Source organism: Pempheris klunzingeri, chromosome 2 (genome assembly GCF_042242105.1).
Source record: "Pempheris klunzingeri isolate RE-2024b chromosome 2, fPemKlu1.hap1, whole genome shotgun sequence".
Lineage (NCBI taxonomy): Eukaryota > Metazoa > Chordata > Actinopteri > Acropomatiformes > Pempheridae > Pempheris > Pempheris klunzingeri.
In genome coordinates this window covers 28194106-28216197 of record NC_092013.1, presented here as the reverse complement: position 1 = coordinate 28216197, position 22092 = coordinate 28194106, and the positions used below count along the sequence as shown (strand labels likewise).

At 44.1% G+C, this 22092-nt stretch overlaps 1 protein-coding gene across 1 annotated transcript; it reads right to left on the bottom strand.

Annotated features, from left to right (window-relative positions):
- Positions 1-1040: 1040 nt before the first annotated feature.
- Positions 1041-21102, bottom strand: LOC139214990 (constitutive coactivator of PPAR-gamma-like protein 1 homolog). Its single transcript, XM_070845849.1, has 17 exons — positions 20349-21102; positions 18326-18572; positions 18153-18235; positions 15121-15249; positions 13854-13944; positions 12474-12562; positions 12125-12375; positions 10655-10748; positions 10345-10566; positions 9901-10072; positions 8577-8826; positions 8294-8408; positions 7391-7600; positions 5112-5310; positions 4764-4902; positions 4578-4674; positions 1041-2648 (listed from the first exon to the last, which is right to left on the bottom strand). The coding sequence occupies exons 1-17, from the start codon at positions 20820-20822 to the stop codon at positions 2331-2333; spliced, it is 3180 nt and encodes a 1059-aa protein (XP_070701950.1). The 5' UTR covers positions 20823-21102; the 3' UTR covers positions 1041-2330.
- Between the last annotated feature and the right edge of the window lie 990 nt (positions 21103-22092).

Here is a 22092-nt window from a genome sequence, read left to right as displayed (position 1 = left end):
GTAAGCAAAAACCTAAATTAAATTTGAATAGCAGGAACTTAATATTGTCCATTTGAATGACACACTCAGCTCAAAGGAGGCAAAGGCTGCAAAGAATATTACTTTTATTGAGTTAACTTCATAAATAAAATGGGGTTCAGTCGGGGCGGGGTATGTGTTAGTATGTGGATGGATTGTCTTCAGAGAAGCAGCATTTCCATGAAACTGTGAGACTCTCTGTGTGCTTGTATTGATGATATGCTGCAGGCCAAATGCTGCACACCCGTCAGTTCAGTATCTTATCCATCCACGGTAATGAAGGTAAACCATGACAAGAATCACCCGTCCTCTGATGTGGTTGAGCGCTCAGAAAAAGGTTAGTTTGATGCTGCTGCATGCAGTGCAGCATCCTTACCAATGTGAGCAGTCATCTCATGTGACAAACATGACAATTACCTAAAAGAGGCATTCGCTTTCCCAAGACGTTTTTTCCCTTCATGAAATGTCATGCAATTCATATTAGTTTTAGCCAGACTGCCATTTGAACTGTGTCACACAGTCCTCATCAGCAGTTTGTCCAGTTGTCATGGCGATGGTTATTAACATGTGATTTTAGTGGCAGGTATTTCATCTATAGCACTTTTTCGCAGCACTTTGTTGAATTGTAGGTTTAACAAGGCGATGACGTTGTCTATTTTATTATATCTCTTTTGTCTTCGCTGGCCTTTATGAGCAGCTCAGTATTCATTCATCTATATTTTCCATTTCCAGAAGGCAAAACTCTTACAAGAAAAAAATGGTAATCCGCCTGTTTATATTTAGAAAGTCTGTCAGAGTGGAGGAAAAAGGTGATTCTTTTTTTGGCCTTTCAAGGCTTTATTGGAGAGTGATAGTGAGGAAACAGGTGAGAAAGAGGGGAAGGAATCGAGCCCAGGGCACTGCGGTGAGGCCTAAGCCTTAGTGGTACACACTGTACCAAGTTAGCCAGCAAAGGTGAAATATTAATGCCTACACCCTGGTACAGCACGGCGAGGGATCAATAAATAAACAACCACTTGTACTAAAAGAATATAGTTTTATTAAGCATTGTAGCTAAGTTGCCTTCAAATACACCACGCCACAATCCATCAACATTCAATCAAACCCAACAGCAGTTCATTCTTTTACAATCCATGTGTTAGGAAGAAACTCTGATCAACTTACATTGAAGGTAACCTATTTAGCTTTTGCAGGGGGCAGGGGGGGGGTACACCATTTCTCTGATCACTAATGAAAGATGAGAAGGAGAATTCAGGAGAATTAAGTCGAAATGTTAAATGATGACAACCGTAAAAACAACACTAACGTAAATCTCAAAATCGATTACTGGCTGACGTCTAAAGTCTTAATTGGAAGGTCGAGCACGTTGCTTTCAGCGACAAAAAGGGGTGTTTTTTTGATCAAAGCTTTTTATGGGATTTTTTTCAGGTATTTGACTTATGCAGAAAACAGCAACAGAGAACAACGTAGTGTGAAAACACTATTTCAAAGTGGCTAGATAAGAGGTCAATATCACAAACAAATCAAAGTCAGAACAAATCTGGTACTAACAGTTAACACCTTTTATGGGATATCACTGATATTAGCCATTTCTTTAATTTGCAAATGGGCACAGTACTTGTAAAGATGGAGGAAAAAGGACAACATGCATAATAACTACACACCTCTTAAAACTGCGAACCATGCAGGTTTTTGTGCGGTAATACTACAGCTCTACGTTTGATTCAAGAAACCAAGAGGATAATCAGAGTTTGACGAGATCTTTTGCGTCTGATTCTTAGAGCCGTTTCTTGAAAAATTACTTACAGCTAAATGACTGAAATTATTATGGAGCTCATCTGAACTAATGGAGACAGCTGCTTAAATATGAACCAAACCCAAAGTGGTGACCGAGGCGGATGTGCTGCAGTTTGCCTTTTTCATTATACGTTTGGTTTTTCATTAAGCAGTTACCGTTGACAACACAAAATTGATAACTGTACTGTGGCGAATACATGGCGCCAAGTACTGCAAGAGCATCAACCTATAAGAACTAAAATATTTCAGAATTAAAGCTTGTTGAAGCTTTAATATTCTAATGAAAAGGAAAAGTATCACTGTCATAAACATGTAGAAATCTTGGTGAGGAGGGAGTGAACGACTCCTTAAACTAGCAGTGTGTCATATATCTTGTGGTTACTGAGAGGGATCCGAATTTCGTCTCTTTTCTTTGTCTGACAGGAAAAGTGTACATTGACTGTAGGCTTTCCAGATTTCCAGATATCCTAACCCTGCTCCATCTTTCATCCTTCACCCTCTCTAGAAAAATAGGCTTACTCTTCTTTTTTTAAGACGGCGGCCTCCAGACCTTCATCTCTATGGCAGCCGCTGTCTACATTTAGTGCATTTAAGTGAGGATTAGCATTGCACGTCTTGGAGTCACTGCTAAAGGCACTTTCAGGTTGGATGACAGCCCTGCGTTCCTCTTTATCGCCATTCAGCTGATCTGGCTCTTTGTCCCCCACGCCGTTCTCCGTGGCAGAGCCGTCGCATGATGCAGGGGAGGATTTCCTCTCCTCCAGATTGGGTTTCTTTCTCTCCTTCACTGCATCATGTCCAGATATATGAGCAGGCTTATGAGCTGGCTTACTCTGGTACAAAGGACAGACAAAACGGATTTTAAACTGCTGCCAAAGACAGTTGTGCTGCAACAGTGACGGTGAGGGTTCTTCTTTAACTCGTGTGCGACACGGACAGCATACAGATGTGGGCTGAAAGTCCTTGTAACAAACAAAAAGACCGGAGAGCAATTTAGAAGCTAATTAGCAGTAAAATAAAAGGGCTTTAAACAGCAGAAAGACATGTCGATGGGCTGTTTAGTTCCCACTTATCCCATGCTGAAAGCTCAAACAATTGTGTATTCTGTTGTTGCGCTGTAATTAAACAGTGAAAAGAGCATCAGCTGTATCTTGATCTTTGTGTAGTGCAGACAGTCTACGCTGTGAAGCATAACAACCAATATGATGAGCCCACAGTTATTCAAAAAAAGGGATACTAGGTTGTTTTTCCAGTTATTGAAGAATTTATATTTCACCTATCTTACACCCATACGTTTCTCATGTCCTCTGACTAGATCCACTCAATGTAGAATTAAAATTTAAAAAGCGTTTCAACATTGTGAGCTTCACATTATTTGTTGTTGGTATCATCAACACAGCCAGCATCCCTCCGAGGTCAGGGTTAGGCAGCAGGGCCTAAACACGTCTGCCCTTCAAACCAACTTGGTCCAGAGCAACAACTGCTGGTGAGAAAGCTGTGAAATTTGAAATGGGGATGACTTCCTGACATTTCCTCTACAAATCCAATACCCAGATCCCCTGGTCCGTATTGCACATATCTTTTGTTTTTGGTGACCCCCCCCCCTCTGGCACCACCATCGGGACACACTTCAATATCTAATGGGCAGACTGCCGTTAGAGCTGCAGAGTGACGTGATAAGTGAAGGACCTGAGATGTGTTAAACGGTTCGGCCCTGTTCAGACATGGAATCTGTGTTGTTAGCATCTGTTCATGGCTTCATGTTATTCAGACACACGTGTGGCTTTATTCAGACATGACAACGCGGTTATAGAAAATGCAATAACGCTTACGTAATGTTTGGCACCTGGTGCACAAGAGGGAGCGGCGCTGCTGCTGAACACTGCCAAGTTCAAAAGTAGTGAGATCGAGGAACAAGGGTGGAGAGTGTATCAGTGATGGATTCTAAAGCGTATTTTGCTATTGAATCCTTAATTTAGGACCGGTGTGACCTTGTTCTACAGTAAATCCCTTCCTCCTTTACTCCTGCCTATTTTACAATATCCCACAATCTACAAGCACTGAACGACAACACGTGAAGCTGGGGCTGCCGTGCTGGGGGTACAGGACTCAGCTGGATATTCATGTTTCTTGATGTGTGTTGGAGGCACTGTAACAAGGTGCTGGATAAAAAGGTTATGACTTTTATGTATAAGTGACCTTTGCACTTACTCAGACGTGAGATCATCATGTTAAATTGTCGTTACATTTATGCAATGACGTGCATGTCTGAAAGGGGCCTAATTTAGGGTCTCTGGGAAAACCTGCAACAAATGCTGCTGGTATGCTGGCACGAGGCCGGATCTGCCTGACTAAGGGCTCTTTGTAAAGATGGCATGCCAACAAAGACAGGGACAACATTTTTAACTGTGGACCCATTCTTCTGCTTGGTGAAAAAATGAAAACAAATGCATGCTGTGACGAGCTTCTACTGAAAACAGGATTTTTAATAGTGACTTGGAAACTAAGGTCAACAAACCTTGATATCACACGGTGAAAGTGATATTTTTAGTCCTGTGCTCTGACTTTGACATTTGCATTCGCAGACTGAATGGTATGATCATGACATTTACTCACGTATCGATATAGAAGAGGAGGGATGCAGAAATAGCTTGTTAAATTAGTGTTTAATATGCACAGTTTCAGCTACGCTGAGATCAACACATGTGCCTCTGTAGCCTGTGAATGTGGAACTGACACATGGCTGAGTGGCCTCCACTTACCAGGTACGCTCCCTGACTCTTGAAGGCTCGAGCGTGGTACCTTCCTCCTTGACCAAACGTCCTAATGACAGGTGTGGAAATCACACCTCTGGGACGACTACAGAGGACAGAAACAAGTCCACTGATAAATATTAACAGAAAAAATAGAGAAGCATGCAAGACATGTCGTCTTCTTTCTGTGCTTACCCTCTGTTTGGTCCACCAACGGATACAACCTGCACAGGGAAGCCTCCTCTTCCACGGTTGCGTCGAGTCCCAGCCCACTGACCCACCACAGTGCCTGCTATCTCCAACTTCCCACCCTGCGACGACATTCCTTGAAGCCCTTGCAGGGGGAGGAAAAAGGAATGGTGATTATCTGTGTTTTTGTTCACTCTCTTGTGAACAAAAACAAGTTTTTCACAATGATTTGGGTAGGTTTGGTTTAAAGAGGGATGACAAAAGCTTTTAAAATCAAAGAAAACGACTTAAAGAAAAACAACTTCAGGCAAACAGAAAACTAAACGGCCTGTCAGCATTAGTGGATGAACTCACCCGGCATCCCTCTGCCTCTCCCCTGAGGAGGCATCATGGAGGGTGGTGGGTAGAAGGGGCCAGCGGGGGGGTAGAAAGGCATCCCGTGAGGAGGTGGAAGTGGCGGCGGGGGGAATGGAGGCGGATGAGGTGGCCGAGTTAAGTTGAGGCCTTCCAGGATGCTCTGGCGCATCTTCTCCACCTTGGCAACCAGCTCAGCCTGATGATAGAGAGACTCATCAAAACAGCTGCAAACAAACAGGCATTCTGTCAATCAACAGATGGGAATTTCTCTTGTTTCATGGAGCAGGTTGTGCCCAGCTTTCTTGTTGGCAAAAAAAAAGTAGCGCACCAAGTTTTATTTCTTTGTAAAAAAACAAAAAAAAAAAAAATAGGGTCAACGTGAGAACTTTTTTCACTTGTTCTACAAAGAATAGTAGCACGATTGAAATGAATATTTAATTCCTGGCTGTCATTCATACTTTCTTTCATTGTGAGTGGAAAAATGAATCAGTCAATTGTCACTGCTGCTACATTAGTATTAGTATCAGTATTACTGTTTCAAGTGTCTCAACTGCTTCTGTGCAGTGGGCAGGACGGTGGTGTGGTAGTTAGCACTGCAGCCTCACGGAAGGTTCCAGAAGAAGGTGTGGTTTGAACCGTGAACCTTTTCTGTGTGGAGCTTGCATGTTCTCTTCAGGGAACTCCGCCTTCCTCCCACAGTCCAAACACATGCAGGTTAACTGGTGACTCTAAATTGTCCGTAGGTGTGAGTGTGAGTGTGAATAGTTGTCTGTGTCTGTGTGTCGGCCCTGTGATTGACTGGCGACCCCCCCCCTCGCCCCAAAATCAGCTGGGATTTGCTCCAGCCCCCCCATGACCCTTGAGGATAAGCAGTACAGACAATGGATGGGTGGGTGCTTCTGTGTCTCTGCATCCAAATGTTCTTCTCTTTATTTTCTGGTGCAGCCGCTGCTTTGTGTTGGGTCTACTTGCTCACAGGGAAGAACAGGTCCAGACTGGGACCACTGTCTCCTGTGATGTGTGATTGACAGTTCTTAGTCTAAGTTGACAGTTGACAGTGAGTGACTTCTCGGACTCTTTGAAGTGTCACACGGCGCAGGGCGACTACAGCTGAAACACGTGCGTTTGGAGGATTTCTCACAGCCAAACTTCCACAGAGCTCATTCCAAGTGAAAAAAGTCTGTGTGCAGACTATTAAGTTCACGAGGCAGCATGGCTCTAGTTGGATTTCTGTGCAATGAGCAACAGATGAGTTTTCTATCTTATCACTAGTGAAACGGCAGTGATACGTGTATTTGCAACCTTACAGTTGCAGCTGCTGTAGCAGACATGTAATGTTTAACAGCTTGTTGTATCCATAACTCGTCCCACTGCCTCTCTGTCTGCTGCTCCAGTGCACAGTGAGTGCACTGCAGAGCTTTTTCTTGTTGAGTGGATACTGTGTAGGACACAAACATTATCCTGGTCTACTATACAACCTCTGCTACCTTTACATTGTGTGCTACACTTGTGTGTGTTACTAAAACTGCTCATATATTCTGTAATCTGGGCAGTAATCAAGCAATTATTAGTCATTATTTGCTGTTTTCTGAAAATGTAAATGTTTTGCACAGTTCATCACATGTATTCCTACGTAGAAATATGGAAGAAACTATTCTAAAGTTTGCTGTAACTTTAACAGCCTGTTACGGTAACTCAGCTGCTGTGTTTATTCTGTGGGAGAGGCCCGGATGGACAAGGAACTGTTCCAGCACAATAGCAGTTGTGTTGATCAACTACGATAGCATCAAACAATAGTAGTTGTTTAGTCAAGACGTTATGGAATGTAACCACAATTAACCTTGTGATGCTTCTACTTGTTGCCATTTGAAAGCTTAGTATACAAAATGATTCATGAGCAGGTTAACTATGTTAACATGCAATGTTTTTCACCAAAATAAAGCGTCACTGACGCCTACCAAACGTGTTAAGTTTTTTGTTTACATACGCATGATTATCCTCATTTGCATCTGCATAATTAATGCAGTTCTGCCACCAACTAATGATCAGACTCAATGAATTAAACAACTTCCAGGAATGTGTTTTACGTTATCTGTAGCACTGCGATTATTAGGCAAACATTCTCCACTTTGAAATCTATCTGAATGAAATAGGGGTTGTGGGAATCCTGCTGCCCTGGTGGTTAACATGCACGCCGGGCGGCTAAATCATCTGGTTTTTGAGTGTTTAAGTCTGACCGTGTTCTGCTGACATGTGGGTGTTGTGGATGAAGCTACCTGACCATCACAGAGGTCAATGAGCTGGGCCTTCTCCCTGTTGGCCCTGATGAGTTTACTCTGAAGCAGTTTGCCGTCAAAGTACATCCAGGGACAGCAGTGCTCCCAGGGAATAGGCTGTCCACACGCGTCGTTGGCAAACAGAGCCATGTCCACGCCGCTCATGAACAGAGCGGCCAGCTGCACTCCTCGAGGGTCCAGGTTGTCGATCTGGAGAGGAGAAACATCCAGACTTAGAGTACGCCCACATGAAAAGAAAAACAGTATGTGAGTATATTCCTCTAACAGTTTCACTGAGCATTCAGAAGTGCTAAGCAAAGCACAGAGCAAGCATAAGCAGCCCATTCCCTCCCAGCTGCCAGAATAGAGCGGTACACAACCTAATCCAGCCAACACAAAAAGCCAGCAGACACAACCTAGATGTTCTGGCGCGGCGGAGAGCAGACAGAGCTACACACAGACAGACCACAAGGACCGAAGCACAGAGCTTGTGTGGATGGTTTACGTGAACAAAAGGCCAAATGAGAAGAGAGCTCCGGTCTGAGACGTGGAGTTGATAAACCATCCACACGTGACATGAGAACCCCTCAGAGCACTACAAAAATACATCTTTATGTGCAAAGCTACGGCTTCACAAACAACATGCTCGTACTAAACAGCATTTAGTCAAGCAGGTTGCTTTGTCTGCAGAATATGAGGAGTGTCCGGAGAAACAGAGCAACACAAAGTCTTTACAGGAGTCAGCCTATTCTCTCATCAGTCGTGAGTCATCACTCATTCAGAGCAGTTGAACACATACAGACCAAGGAAGCGATTGACAGGATGGCAGATTGTGGTTGAGACATTAATGACTTGTGTGAGTTTCCGCCGACACTCCTCATATAATAAACACTACAAAATCACCTTCAGTTCCTGCAGCTGGTCAGGCTCATAAAGTTTAGGAGAAAGTGCTTGGGCTAGGAAAGCGTCAAGTTCGTTACGACGCAAAATTCTTACTCCTGGCCAATGTAACATAAACCTGAAGCAAAACACAGAAGGTTAACAGTGTTACAAATACCAGGAACTGATCAACTCTTCACAAATCCTCCCTCTCTCTCAGCTTACTTCACACCTACACAGTGACATCTACATACTTTATCTGTCTGTCAGGGAGCGGCGTGTCCTGGTTTCACCTCGGTCTACTCACCTCAACACACAACAGAGCACCAAGAGGGGCGTTGGGACGTTGGCAGGGTTCAACATAGCCGGAGTGTCGGAGCGCATGCAGGCCAGGAACGCTCTCATCCTGCGGTTCTTGTCCTCCACGGCCTTCCCCAACCACAGCTTCTTCAGGTTGGGACAGGTCCACTCCCTGAAAGGCAGAGCCTCCACCAGCTCTGGAGTGTGGGGCGACTTGCCCTTGTAGGCGGCCCACTCTTTGACCATGACATGTGTGTCTGGGGAGCAACATGTGAAAGAGGTCAGGGCTTGTATTTATCATCCAACAAAATGTGCTGCGGTGAACCAAAAGCACCTCTACCTGGGAGTGGGAGAGGTGCTTTTTAAAGTTCATACATTTACTCACAGCAAGGAGAACGATAACTCAACGCTGCTGGTTTTAAACAAACTCCTAAACTGCCAAATTATAATGGACATCTGTCACTATTATGTGACATTTTGTAGTCAAAGAGATTTATCAGTTAATTAAGAAAAATAATCAGCAGATTCATCTGGAAATGCTCCTCAGTTTGAGCCCAACAGAAAATGTGTTTCATGTGTAGGCTTTGTGTGCGTACCGGAGGTGAATAATCTAGGTCAGGCAGCCTTGGTTATAAACGACAGAAATTATGATATTTACCATTTGACTAAGCAGCATGACATATCCTTGTCGGCCCTCTCCAGTCACATGGTTTCACACTGTAATGTATATTCATGCTGCATCTGACATGAAATGTGCAGCATTTCTCCTTTTATCTCACTTCACCTTGGAAAAAGTATTTCCACAATGGCCCAGCGTTGTAAAACTCTAGGTGACGACTTGAACATATCTCTTCCACTGATAATGTTACTGGATGAATGAATGAACAGACAACCACATGATTTGTAGAAACGCAGCTTGTTTTTCTATGACGGGAAAAACCTGAATCAGTGTTGGAAAGCTGCATCTTCCTTCCTGATGTGCATTTCTACAGATTTTGAGAAGAGATTATGTGCTTTGTTTTGCATCCTGCACAAGGCATGTTTATGTACACTGTAGTAATCTGATTACTGTAAATCAGTGTATACCTGCAGTAGGTCAGTAATCTGAGTACGTCATAAAAAACAGGATTTTCCAGAAGAAATCTACAGTAAATCAGGTTTCCCTGATTAAGAATGTCTTTTTTTTTTTTTTTTTTTAAATCAGCTTACTAGAGAAAGTTGACTGTACCCATAAACTTAAGTGCATGTAAACACATCGACATTTCTCTCCTCCCACAAAATGTTTCTCTCTGAACGCCACCTCCTGGATGTTTTCCCACCAGAGGACTCACATTCAGGTAGGCAGTTCCTCCTCATGGCGAGTCTCTCAGCCTTCTTCCTAGCCCCGGCCAGGCTGAAGAGCACTCCGTAAACATATTGACGGATGGGCCGAAACAGCTGCACTGCTGAAGGCAGGTCTTTGTTTGCTTCATCTTCAATGGTGACAGATAGCTTAATCTCTCCCTGCAAAGACACACTATTACCCAAATACTGTGCAATCCCACAAGCAGCTAACTGTAGATACTTCAGATTACACAAGCAAATATGGTGTCTGTGTGGCATGCATTACTGTTGACTAGACAAGTGAATGTGTGTGCTTTCATGGGATGTATTATTTCTTACGTTTTACATGAGCATGATTAAAATAAAAGACAGTCATTACAATAAAAAAAAGCTACGGGCAGCTTCAACCCAAACATAATCACAATCAGCCTACACTAGTCCGACCCCCTGACCTTGGTGAGAGTATGGTAGATGTAGGGGTACATAAGGCCCTGTCTATGCCTGAATTCAGCCACTCGAAGGACCTCGGGGGCCACATCAGGGAGAGGTGGGATGGTGATGTCCATGTGGTTCCTGGTGGGCATGGAGAGCAGGGAGGGAATCTGGGCATTCAGGCTGTGGAGACCTCCGACCTGTGACCCCGGGCTTGCAGAGGAGGTCACACAGAGGTCAGCCTGAGGACAGAGGCGCCACAGCGGTCACACGTCAGTTATCTGTTGAGATGTCTGATGTGGTCTAATATGGTTTTCATATTTCACTCACTTTCATTTGGTCACCCAGATCTCCCTCCGGTGTGTTTTCAGAATGTAGGCTGTGTCCATTTTTCTCCCATCCTCCCTTATGGTCACTAACATGACTAAAAAACAAACAGCATACATATGGATCAGTGTTAGCAGAGTCAAGATAAACCACTAGCTCATGTTTGTACAGGAAACTTAAAGTGATCACAAAGAGTGCAGTGTCACTTGTACCAACCAAGACCACGTAGAAGAATGCATGAAATAACAAATAATGGCTGCGTTCGGACAGGTATACTAACGTACTATTCATACTAAGCATGATGCCAAATTGAGTATAGAGTGCATTTCAACTGCATTGTATGTAGACTTTGTGTAGGCGAGATATATACTTATATATACACTATATTTATGCGCAGTGAGCTCATTCGTCATACTCAGCTGCCCCAAAATGCATTGCATCTCTTCAGACTATCCAATGGCAGACCGTGAGGCAGACAGAGGCACGGCTGGATAAGATAATTAAGAATGATGGCCAGTCGTGATGCGTGGATTACATACGCACAAATCAACCACTGCCACCCACCGGAATGAATTATTTCCTATAATTTAGTGAGCCACACATGGAGTGTTCCACCTCCTCCTCCTGATTGATGTATTTCCTTTTAAAACACGTTGGGCCGCAGGAGCTTTCCAGGTAATGTCTTTATTCCCTCTTTTATGTATGTGTTCCATCTTTTGAGTGTTTTCTATAATGATTTACTTAAAACTTAGAGATTAGAGAGGCTGCTTTCAGCCTAGGACTACTTTTTAACGTAATGTATTTTATGGTCTAACTGGCTGGTAATGACTCAAAAGAGGATCTCTCCTAAGCTTGAACCTGACCGTGAACACATCAGTACTTCAGCAGCCCAATGCTGATGGCTCTGTGATCCTTTCTACATTCATCTCAAAGGTGTTTAGTGGGCCTGATTTTGCAGACAAGCTTGTTAGGACCATTCAACTTGATTCATGCACCTTGACATCATGTTGTTGATAAGGGTGCACGAATCACTGCTGTCTGAATGATCACCTTCAACACTGGGATGTTACAGCTCACAGCAGATCACGTCTGGATCAAGGTTTCCATTTTTCTGGTTACTAAAATGTTCATGTTTCTGCCAAGACAAATCTTCATTTACAAGTGTCTGCAGGTGTGGCGTGTTTAATTCAACCAAAAGACAGGTGAACTCTTCATGACTTCAGTGCAGGTTGCCTGGACTGGATGTACGGTTAAAGACTGGTCTGCACTGTTGCTTAAATTTCCCCTGTACTTCATCTTAAGTTTTTGATGTAAATATGACAGCCTTCCTGGAAAACAAGGTGTGACTACATGACAGAAACAGAAAAGGCTGGCTGTGGGACAAGGCCGTGACAGTCTGATGACCTTGAGCGGCTACAGAGTCTCTCCATGAATGGAGACAGTCACAAGGAGAAAGTGTTGCGCTGAACTTACTTGGCAGTTGTGCCTGTGCTCTCTTCATTCTCCGAGGAGGAGGACGTGGAGGAGGTGTTGAAGAAAGCAGCCTCTGTGTGGTTGGGGCTGCCAGCCTGGCCCGGGTTGATGGGAGAGGACCTCTCATACAGTGGTGTGTGCTTCCCTTCATGAGGAATGTTGCTGAAGCTGTTCTGCTCTGGGAGGCCTTTCTCCACAGAGTCCGGAGCCAGGCTGCGCTCCACCAGAGGCTCTGGGTACGAGTGGTGGACCTGAAGACAGCGGGCAGAAAACATAAACACGTCATTCTCATGGAGCTGAAGCACCTGCAGTGTGCCACTGTGGAGTACACAGCATTTCCCAGCCTTACCTCAAGTTTTACAGGCAGCGGCACCTGTGGAATGTTGAGCATTTTTGGAGATGGCACTGCAGCAGGCACTCCCATGTGTTTTGGTCTGACTGTGAAACAGATGCACAAAACATTTCAGCATATAGACTCAGCTGAGGCTGGAGCTGCTGTACAGAGCTGTAGTTACCAACAAAGAGAACATGATCATGTTAACATTTCTTTTTATATCAGCACCAGTACATCTGCAATAAGAGGATACGTCCTCATGTACTGGCCCGGCCAGTTTCTCCACATACAGCTACTACATCACTAAACACATTAAAACTGATAGAACAACCGTGCTTGTTGTTTGTTATGTTACAGGTAATTTATTTGTGTTATTTAAATGTTCTGAAAACAGCTTTCAGACTGAGAAATTCTGAAAACAGTTTCATTAATGAATTGATCTCCTATGATCTGCCCATACCCTGTAGTAAGGGAGGGGAGGAGGATGAGGGGCTGATGGGTAACCAGGGTCTCTTGCCTGGATTCAAACTGAGAACTTTTCATTTACATAGCCCTGCAGGTCCTGTAACATCATTGTTTATTCCAATTCAATTTCCCTCAGCCTTTATTACATCGTCTCTTTATGGGTTTGCAAACTGTGCCTACCTCAGAAAACCATTTTTGAAATGTTATGGTTTTATGGTTTATAGTTATTTCTACTCCTTTTTAATGGTAAAAGCACAAATTTGTACCTGATACTAAAGCCAACATATCACACACCCATGGGAAATACAGAAAATCTCTTTTCCGAAAGGTTATAGTCCAAGAAAAAAATCAACAAACATGGAACCAAATCATCCATAACCTGGTATCATACTGTATTTCATACTGAAGACACATTATAAGACCAGTCTTAGTCTTACAATGTCCGTTCTGATCTTTAAAGGAACATTGCCTGTTGGTGATTCTCTTTGCTTACCAAAAGCTACAATCTCAAACTTTGTGACTCTAAACATCTATAGGACTGCAGACATTACTCTCACATTCACACATTTGGACTTTTCAGCACAGGCAGTATCGTTAACAAGGTGCTTGTGCGCCAGAATGCAGCGATACTCGAATTAATTACAAGTCAAAATGTCTGTTGTAAGAAAGCTATTTGCTGTGGCCTTTAGTATGGGCACGGACAGCAGTGTGAAGGCAATCCGGCAGAAACACTGTGCATTTTCTGAGCAAAGTGGAGCATCTAATGCCAACTTACAATAAGAAGGGATCTCAGATTTCTCAGTCTGTTTCTTATCTCTGACATCCATGTAACCAGTGAAGGCCATATCGGAGACCCTCCAGCTCACTCTACATACAAACCAGCACTGCTGATACACCACCAATAGTAATCAACTCCAGACAGAAACCCACCTAACTGTGGAGGGAAGTGGGGGGGTTTGCTGGCTGCTGAGTAGAACTCCACTGCCTTCTTGAAGCGGATGAATTTATCATCAGTGCACGACTAAAAGAAGAAGAACATTAAAATGGATTAATACACTTTGGACAATCAGAGGATTTATTGTGGAATTATTTGTCCACTGAAGAAGAAAAGCATGTCAGTTAATTATGATGGACTTGCTGTTTTCATAGTGAACCGCAGGTTTCTCTGCTTAAAATGCAGCCTCTTGGTGCTCTGCAAAGCATGCAGCCATTTATTTTACATTGGAGTTAGATGGTGTGTAGACAACCATTCTTCCTAAATCCCAAAGTTAAAATTACCTAGAACATGCTGATATATAACAGTTCCCCGTTCAGTTAATGTCTGATGGTAATTCATTATTTTTCCATTCCAGTGCACAGTAATTGTGTTGTTGAAGCTATTTTGAGAAAGCTAAATGCTATGAGAGAGGAAAGAAAATCTGTTGATACTTTAGGTGGTACAGGAGATGGTAGACCTGGTATAATATAATATGATTCTACCCTGAACAGTGTGATCAAGACAAGTTAGCAGTTTTTCCTCCTCAGAGCAGCACATTCATGGCTCATTATCTTCTGCCGAGTTTTTAGAAATGCATTTTCACTCCTTCCACAACTCACCAAAATGACTGAGGCAGCATAACATAAAACTTTCTTTTTTTTTATATATCAGGTGGTGTGATTGTTGAATGTATCTCTTATACCAAACTGTATACATTATGAACTATTGCCTCCTACTAAAGTGTGACTCATGGCTCACACATAACAAAATCATCTCATGTGATCAGTGGCTTTAAAAAGTGTTTCCTAGCACTGTGAGGGGAAAAAGGTTTTTAGAAGCAGAAGGTTTGGCGCCTTCAATAATCACCAAACAAGCGACACTGAATATCATTTCAGAAGAACAGCTTCTCTACAGACCCTCCTGGGGATACAAATATAATAGAAAAGACCACAGTGGAGTCTGTTGTTTTACTGCTGCACCACAACAAATACAATATAATCATTACATCATTGTCATTTATGGAGATGATTTGCAACTGGACTGAAAAAACTGTATCTATATTATGTTCTTTTCGAAGGAGTGGCTCACAGCTACCCACTTCCTCCAGTACCATACCACAAGACATAGTGTGATCCAAAGAATCTGTGTTAAGTCCATGGGTGAATGTTTGATGAGAGCAAATGCCACTGTGACACATCAGTGCAGCTCTCGTTTTCTTACCTGTGAATGCTTGAAAATATCCTTAGCAATGGCCTCCAGGTCGGTGATGTCTGGGATGCTGCGGACGTAGTCGGCCACAGCCTTGATGACAACATCACAGGGAGGGAGCACAAGTTGGTGGGCACGCACCTGAGGAGGAAAAACACTCGGGGTCAACCACTCAGGTCTGAGAGGAATATTCTAAATAAACCTGTGTATGTCAGTAAATACACACGTCACACACACACACACACACACACACACACACACACACACACACACACACACACACACACACACACACACACACACACACACACACACACACACACACACACACAATAATTCACCTCTACCCACACCCCCCTCACTTGCATAGTGAGAGCAGGAGGAATAAGATATTATTAGAATGACATTTTAATGATTTGCAGGAAGAAGAAAGGCTTTAGAATATAGAATAGAATTCTCTAAATGATAGTTTTGATGTATGTTTGGCACACAACAAGTAATAACTAAACAATTAACGCAGGGAGACGGGGTATCTTTTTCCCTCGGTTGCCCTCTGGTTACTTCCCAGGCATTACTGAGTTTCCTTATCAGTGTGTACCCATAGCTGCACTTGGCTTGGCAGGTGTGCTTGGCTTAATGACAGCAATAATAAACTGCAATTACTTCATTACCTCAGGCCTCAAGCACTGAGATTGATTAATAAGTAAACAACTGTATGAGTTCACAGTTGAAATATAAGCTTTAGTATCAACATTAGTTTGAACAACTTTATGGTTTAACCATGTATGAATATAAAGTATAATGCCGTTTGGGTTAACAATATTTTCAGTGTCCATGTGATGAAAATATTCTTTTAAGATGAGATCTTTATGTCCCAGGTTGGAACTGACTACAGCAGCCAAAAAAGTGGCGGGCATATCAACCGCCATCTAGTACCTCATACATGAGAGCACAGAGCGATAACTTGGTTTCATTTCCTTGATGAAAGGGGCTGTCTGAAGGCGACGTGAAGCTGTGAAAATATTCTAAATATAACATACACGTAAACAGATTTTTTTTTAGGTGGTTAAGCTACGTTTTACTGCTGTCCATGCTGGTACTCCTGTTTGCTTCCCTAAACTGGGAACGTGCCAAGTGCAATCTCCTGTAAGTAATACACTAACTATGGATAAGCACCTCATACAAGCCCACTTCACAAATCCAAACCATCCCTTTAAAGGGCAGCAGCAGGAACTAGTTCAGACATATGAGAGGTCAGTGTGTGCGCTATGAAGTCCTGTTGAGCGTCACTGAGCGGTGGAATGTAATGCACCAGTGTGGTGGGTAGTTGGTTCAGCCTCAGTCGAGCTGCACATGTGAACCAGATGGCTTTCTGTTTAATCACAGCTAGTCATTTAAAAACTAACAGCTGAACCATTTACACACGGTGCCCTGAAACTATCTGGCACTGCTGCCAAGCAACTGTTTGACTCAATCCATGAATATCCTGTTTCTGCAAGCATTACATTGGCCATGCATGAAAATGTACCCAGATCACTTCATGCAGCTTTGGTGGGACGGCTGCTGGTTAAGCTCACAGCGTTCTCCTTACTTACATTGATACGTGAACAGTTTAGATTTAACTAGAAGGTTTGTCAAAGAATTTTAAGCCATCAGTGCTCAACAAACAAGCAGCGATGTTCACAATCCTGCTTTATACTGTGTCAAAGCTCTCGATATGTGCATCACTCAGGACTCTCCTTTCACCGCAATGGGCACGTACGAGCATGTTGACCTTCGGCGGGGTGATGGGGACATCTGTGGGGTTTTAATGTCTGCATTTGTTGGCTACTGTCAATCACATGATACAGAATCTCAAAGACTCCTCATGGAAGTAATTAGCTGAACTTTTAAGACTGAAGTAATTTGATTAGGAATAATGGTAAGAAGAAGAAGAAGACGAAGAGGTTTGGTTTCCCCAGACTTCAGCTTTGATTGATCCATCCATCCATCCATCCATTTTCAACCGCTTATCCGGGGTCGGGTCGCGGGGGCAGCAGTTTTAGCAGAGATGCCCAAACTTCCCGAGCCCACAGACACCTCCTCCAGCTCATCCGGTGGGACCCCGAGGCGTTCCCAAGCCAGCCGAGAGACGTAGTCCCTCCAGCGTGTCCTGGGTCTTCCCCGGGGCCTCCTTCCGGTGGGACATGCCCGGAAAACCTCCCCAGGGAGGCGTCCAGGAGGCATCCGAAACAGATGCCCGAGCCACCTCAGCTGGCTCCTCTCGATGTGGAGGAGCAGCGGCTCTACTCCGAGCCCCTCCCGGATGGTCGAACTCCTCACCCCATCTCTAAGGGTGAGTCCGGCCACCCTGCGGAGGAAACTCATTTCGGCCGCTTGTATCCAAGATCTCGTTCTTTCGCTCATGACCCAAAGTTCATGACCATAGGTGAGGGTAGGAACGTAGATCGACCTGTAAATCGAGAGCTTTGCCTTTTGGCTCAGCTCCCTCTTCACCACGACGGACCGATACAGCGACCGCATTACTGCAGACACTGCCCCGATCCGCCTGTCGATCTCACGCTCCATCCTTCCCCCACTCGTGAACAAGACCCCGAGATACTTGAACTCCTCCACTTGAGGCAAGGACTCTCCACCGACCCGGAGATGGCAAACCACCTTTTTCCAGTCGAGAACCATGGCCTCGGACTTGGAGGTGCTTTGACTGATCATATATTCATATATACAGTATATATATGTGTGTGTATATATATATATATATACACACACACACACACACATATATATATATCATACCACTGTTGTCATGGGATAAATTAGCTTTCCAGAGTAATCAGAGTGTTGCGTTTTTCTAAGTTTCCCTTTAAAGACACTGAAGTACTTGATGATGGTGTTTTTCTGAAAAGATGTACTCATTCAGGAAGCTGCAGGAGCTGTGACGGTACCTTTGTTCCTCTCAGTCATTCACTAAAAATATTTACCGCTTCTATCACCCTGGATTACCAGTCATGTAACTATTATGAAAACATCATTACAATCTTTACCTTCAAAGATGCTAATGGGTGCTCTGGACCGAGTAGGCTCCAGTGAAAGGCAGCCAAGTCTTCATCAGGCAGTATGTGATTTCCTATAAAACACACACCGGCACAGCAGCGTTAGTCAGCCTCAACTCAACCGCCACTTCCATTTAGATTCAGTCCGGTACTATCACACCAACCTAAAAGTGATGCAAAAATGACAAAACGATTTGGGTTGAGATCAAGCTGCCGCGCCACTTCGTGCATCAGGTACTGGCTGGTGGTGAGGCTTTTGCCGTTGCGGCTCAGTTTGAGGGCGTGGGCGCTGAAGTAGTATGGGATGTTGCACAGAGCGTAGTCCGAGTCGTAGGCCACCAGGCCGTGGAAGCCGTTCTCCCTGCATAAGGCTATCACTTCCAGGTGGTGGTCCTCGATGCTCTGGACAACCTGAGGAGTGGCCAAGACAAGAATTAGGCTTTAGATGCTAAGGCCTGAAAATAAACCTCTTACACAGAGATGGTGTATTAGGCACTCGAGGAAAAGCTGCAGAAGCAGGATTACAAACCTTGTGCAGTTTTGTTTGAGCTGCTCTTAGTGAATAAACCCTTCACAGCTGATTGGATACTCAGAGGAGGAGAGACATATAATAGGCTAAATATCTGAAATTGAACCCAGAGTACATTTCAAAGGAACCTGATCTAAAAACTGCATTATTATATGAAAACTGACACCATACACACAATTTACCACATGACATATTGTAACTGCTGAGTTAAATTATCTTTGTTCACATTTTCACTTGGTCTGACTGATCCAGCTCGGGGCATCCAATCCTGACTGAGATTCAAAGTTTGTATACCACACAGCATGGACCTCATTACTTTTATGTGAGGTAACATGACAAGTCACCAGATATCCTTAAAGGTCCCATATTGTACAAAATGCAAATGTTCTACATCAATATGTGTGCCCCCCCCCCCGGTGTGCTTACAGACCACCAGACCCAGAAGAGGCCGTCCTCTCTCTGTGTCTCCTGGACCATCTTTCAGTAAATGTGTGCGAAAACGTTCCGTTTTGATTTGGCTCCTTTTTTGATGTCATGAGGAGATCTGTTGATCATGTGACTTCCTCCAGCTCTTTATCAGGCCGACTGTCCCCACCCAACAAAAACCTCCTGAATCCGCCATTGTTTTTTCCTCGCCAGCACCAGCTTCCACTAACACGTAGCCGTCGAAGGCAGATTGTTCTGCTCTTCTAAAGCGGAGCGTTCAGAGTCATGTCTGCTGTGTGTTTAACTGAACATTAAACCATGTAAACCCGTTCTAGTAGGACCTCTAAATACAAATACAAAAAACTAAAAGTTTAAATGATACTAAGTATTTGATGTGATCGGGCATCTCCCAAAACACTTAATAAGGTCAGTATCCACCCCAGTACCAACTCCTCACATCAGAGCATGCCTAGATTTTATAACAAATCATTGCCCTGTGAACTGTTAAAGTGCTCTACAGTGCTGCATGTCAGAGACAAACCTCCTTATTGTTTTTGCATACTTAAGATGTTCAACCAGGTTGCATATGAATGAACGTCTGCACTTTGTAGTGTCCCTGCATACGTAGTATTTATTAAATACTTGTAGAATAATTATTTGCGGTCTTTGCAGTCTCGATGGATCATTTTGGTCCATAAAATGTCAGAAAACGGTGACAGATTCAGCCATTGCAAGTTATTTTAGTGCCATAGGAGGCTATTATTCATATTCACAGTTGACTGGCAGCAGAGAGTTTGGGGCAAATAAATACACGAATATCAAGTGACTGATCGTTTCAGTGGCAGTAACACTGCTGGTGAGAGACTGCTTTCTACCTCCAGCTTCTCCCCCGGCTCTCTGGAGCTGGGACACCTCAGTGAGTCAGTTGTTTTAGCTGTGCCAGGACTGAGCAAACACCTTTTCTTAATCACAGTGGTGATCGCATGTAGTCACACTACAAGAGGTCATGTCACTAAATCAGGAGTTAAGTATGAGGAGTTGGGTAGCAGCAGGCCACTGGCTCCGCTGCTAACACTCATTGACTTGGAGTGGGAAAAGCTTTTATTGTGTTGGCAGTGTTGACATGGAGGGCAGCTAGCAGGCTAACCAGAGAGCCTGCTAATGTCTGCCGGTCGGCGGTACACCACAGGGGCTCTGCTCAACAGGCGCTGCCAGGCCGAGTTCTCACTCACCCCGACGCGGAACCTGAGGAGCGCCAGTCGGATGCAGTGGGCCATGCACACGGGCGGAAGGAACCAGACTTTGGGCGGCGGGGTGCCCTTGTTCTGGACGTGGCTGATGATCTGCTGGGCGGTCTGCCTCTCGTTCACCTGTCGCTTGACCCACTCGTGAAGACGGCCTTTCTCCAGGGCGCCATTGAAGCACACCAGGAGCTCAATGTTGCCGTTGAAGCAGGCCTTAGACAGGGCGGCCAGGTAGCCCAGCATGTGGTTCCACTGGCCTCCGCTGACCCAGTCGGTGTAGAAGCCTCCGTAGAGCCTGTGGAGGCAGTTCTCCGCGTCGACCAGCAGTCTCAGCGGACTCTGGGGGGGTCTCTGCCGGCCACCTCCAACCATACTCCCCCGGGCCAGCTTCTGGAGCTCCACCGGCACCACGGCGCTGGGGCAGTGTTTTTCAATGTACTCTTGGAAACCTTGGACACCCATGGTGAGCGTCTGTCGGGAGAGACGGAAACTTAAAAGTGACAGTAAAAAGGAGAAAAATCGGAGGAAATTAAACCGAAGGGGGGGTTGCAGTGCGCCTGTCCGCCCGACAGTGACTGACAACCGGTTGGTAGCTGTGGATACTGCAGGAGTTGGAATAATTTCGAAAGAAACGAAATGAGGGTGCTATTTAGGCATCGTTAGGTTTTGGTGAGTTGTTTTTTGGTTCATGGCTGCTAGCTGCCATGTGTCGGTTCACGGAGCCATGTCTGAGGTTGTGAGTCTGTCCGGAGTGAGAGGGAGACCGAGGGGGAAGCGTGACGGCATGACGCACAGGCTCATACAAAGATACGCGAGGGAAACAAGCGCGTTCGTGGCCATTCACTTCCGCATTTGCTTAATTTCACACAGTTGAAGCTTAAACCTTCGCCAAAAACACTGCTCTTTGTAATAAGAGACGACAAAAAGAAATAATTCCATTAAAGTCGGTGGATATGAAAGTAAATTTATGATGTTTTTCTGGGATCGTTACAAGCACATTCATTCATTCATTCATTTCATTTTTCATCTTTAGAACAAACGATTACACTGTTTTTAAACTGCTATGTTGACCTTATGAAGCTGTAGCGTTTTATTAATTTATTTAGAGAAAATGATCATTATTAAATATTATAAGTAACTTTTGTAATATTGTAAGTAATTTTACTTACGAGAAAGAGCAACATCCAAAGTCAAAACAGGTGTTTTGCCCTTTAAACATGATGTTATGGCATCACTGACACTGACTGTGTACGTCTGATAAACCGGACGAGTTGGCAGAGTTTCTAAATGTTGGATGTGAAACATCTTGACAAGTTTGAGTCTTTGGTTTTGACGGTTTTCTTTCCCGGTTTGTGGTTGGGTCACAGTTTTATCTTCAGACCTTTAGTGCCAACCAGCCAATCAGAAAGTCGGTAGTTTTCCCATCTGTTGTAGCGAAAGAGTTTAAGGAGAGTTCAATATAATCTAACGGCAGACCCTAAAATGACATCTGCATTTACAATAATTCACCATAAGAAGAAGAACAAGTGCTACCCAACCATTGCAACTAATACCACTGCAATGTGGCTGCTGTGATTACCAAGTTATGCAACAAAAGACACCTAAATTGCTTCTATCTATCTATCTATCTATCTATCTGTCTATGTATCTCTGTCTGTCTGTCTGTCTGTCTGTCTGTCTGGTAATCAGCCTGAATAAACAGCTAAAAACCTGAATGAACTCACATCCCAAC

Bases quoted from the DNA above. Each gene is read 5' to 3' on its own strand.
- LOC139214990 (XM_070845849.1), bottom strand. From the start codon at position 20,822: ATGGGTGTCCAAGGTTTCCAAGAGTACATTGAAAAACACTGCCCCAGC. The intron at 10,073-10,344 runs GTCAGGGGGTCG...GTGTCTTTGCAG, and splicing joins TCTACCATACTCTCACCAAG to GGAGAGATTAAGCTATCTGT. The intron at 2,649-4,577 runs GTAAGTGGAGGC...CCTTTGTACCAG, and splicing joins AGAGTCAGGGAGCGTACCTG to AGTAAGCCAGCTCATAAGCC.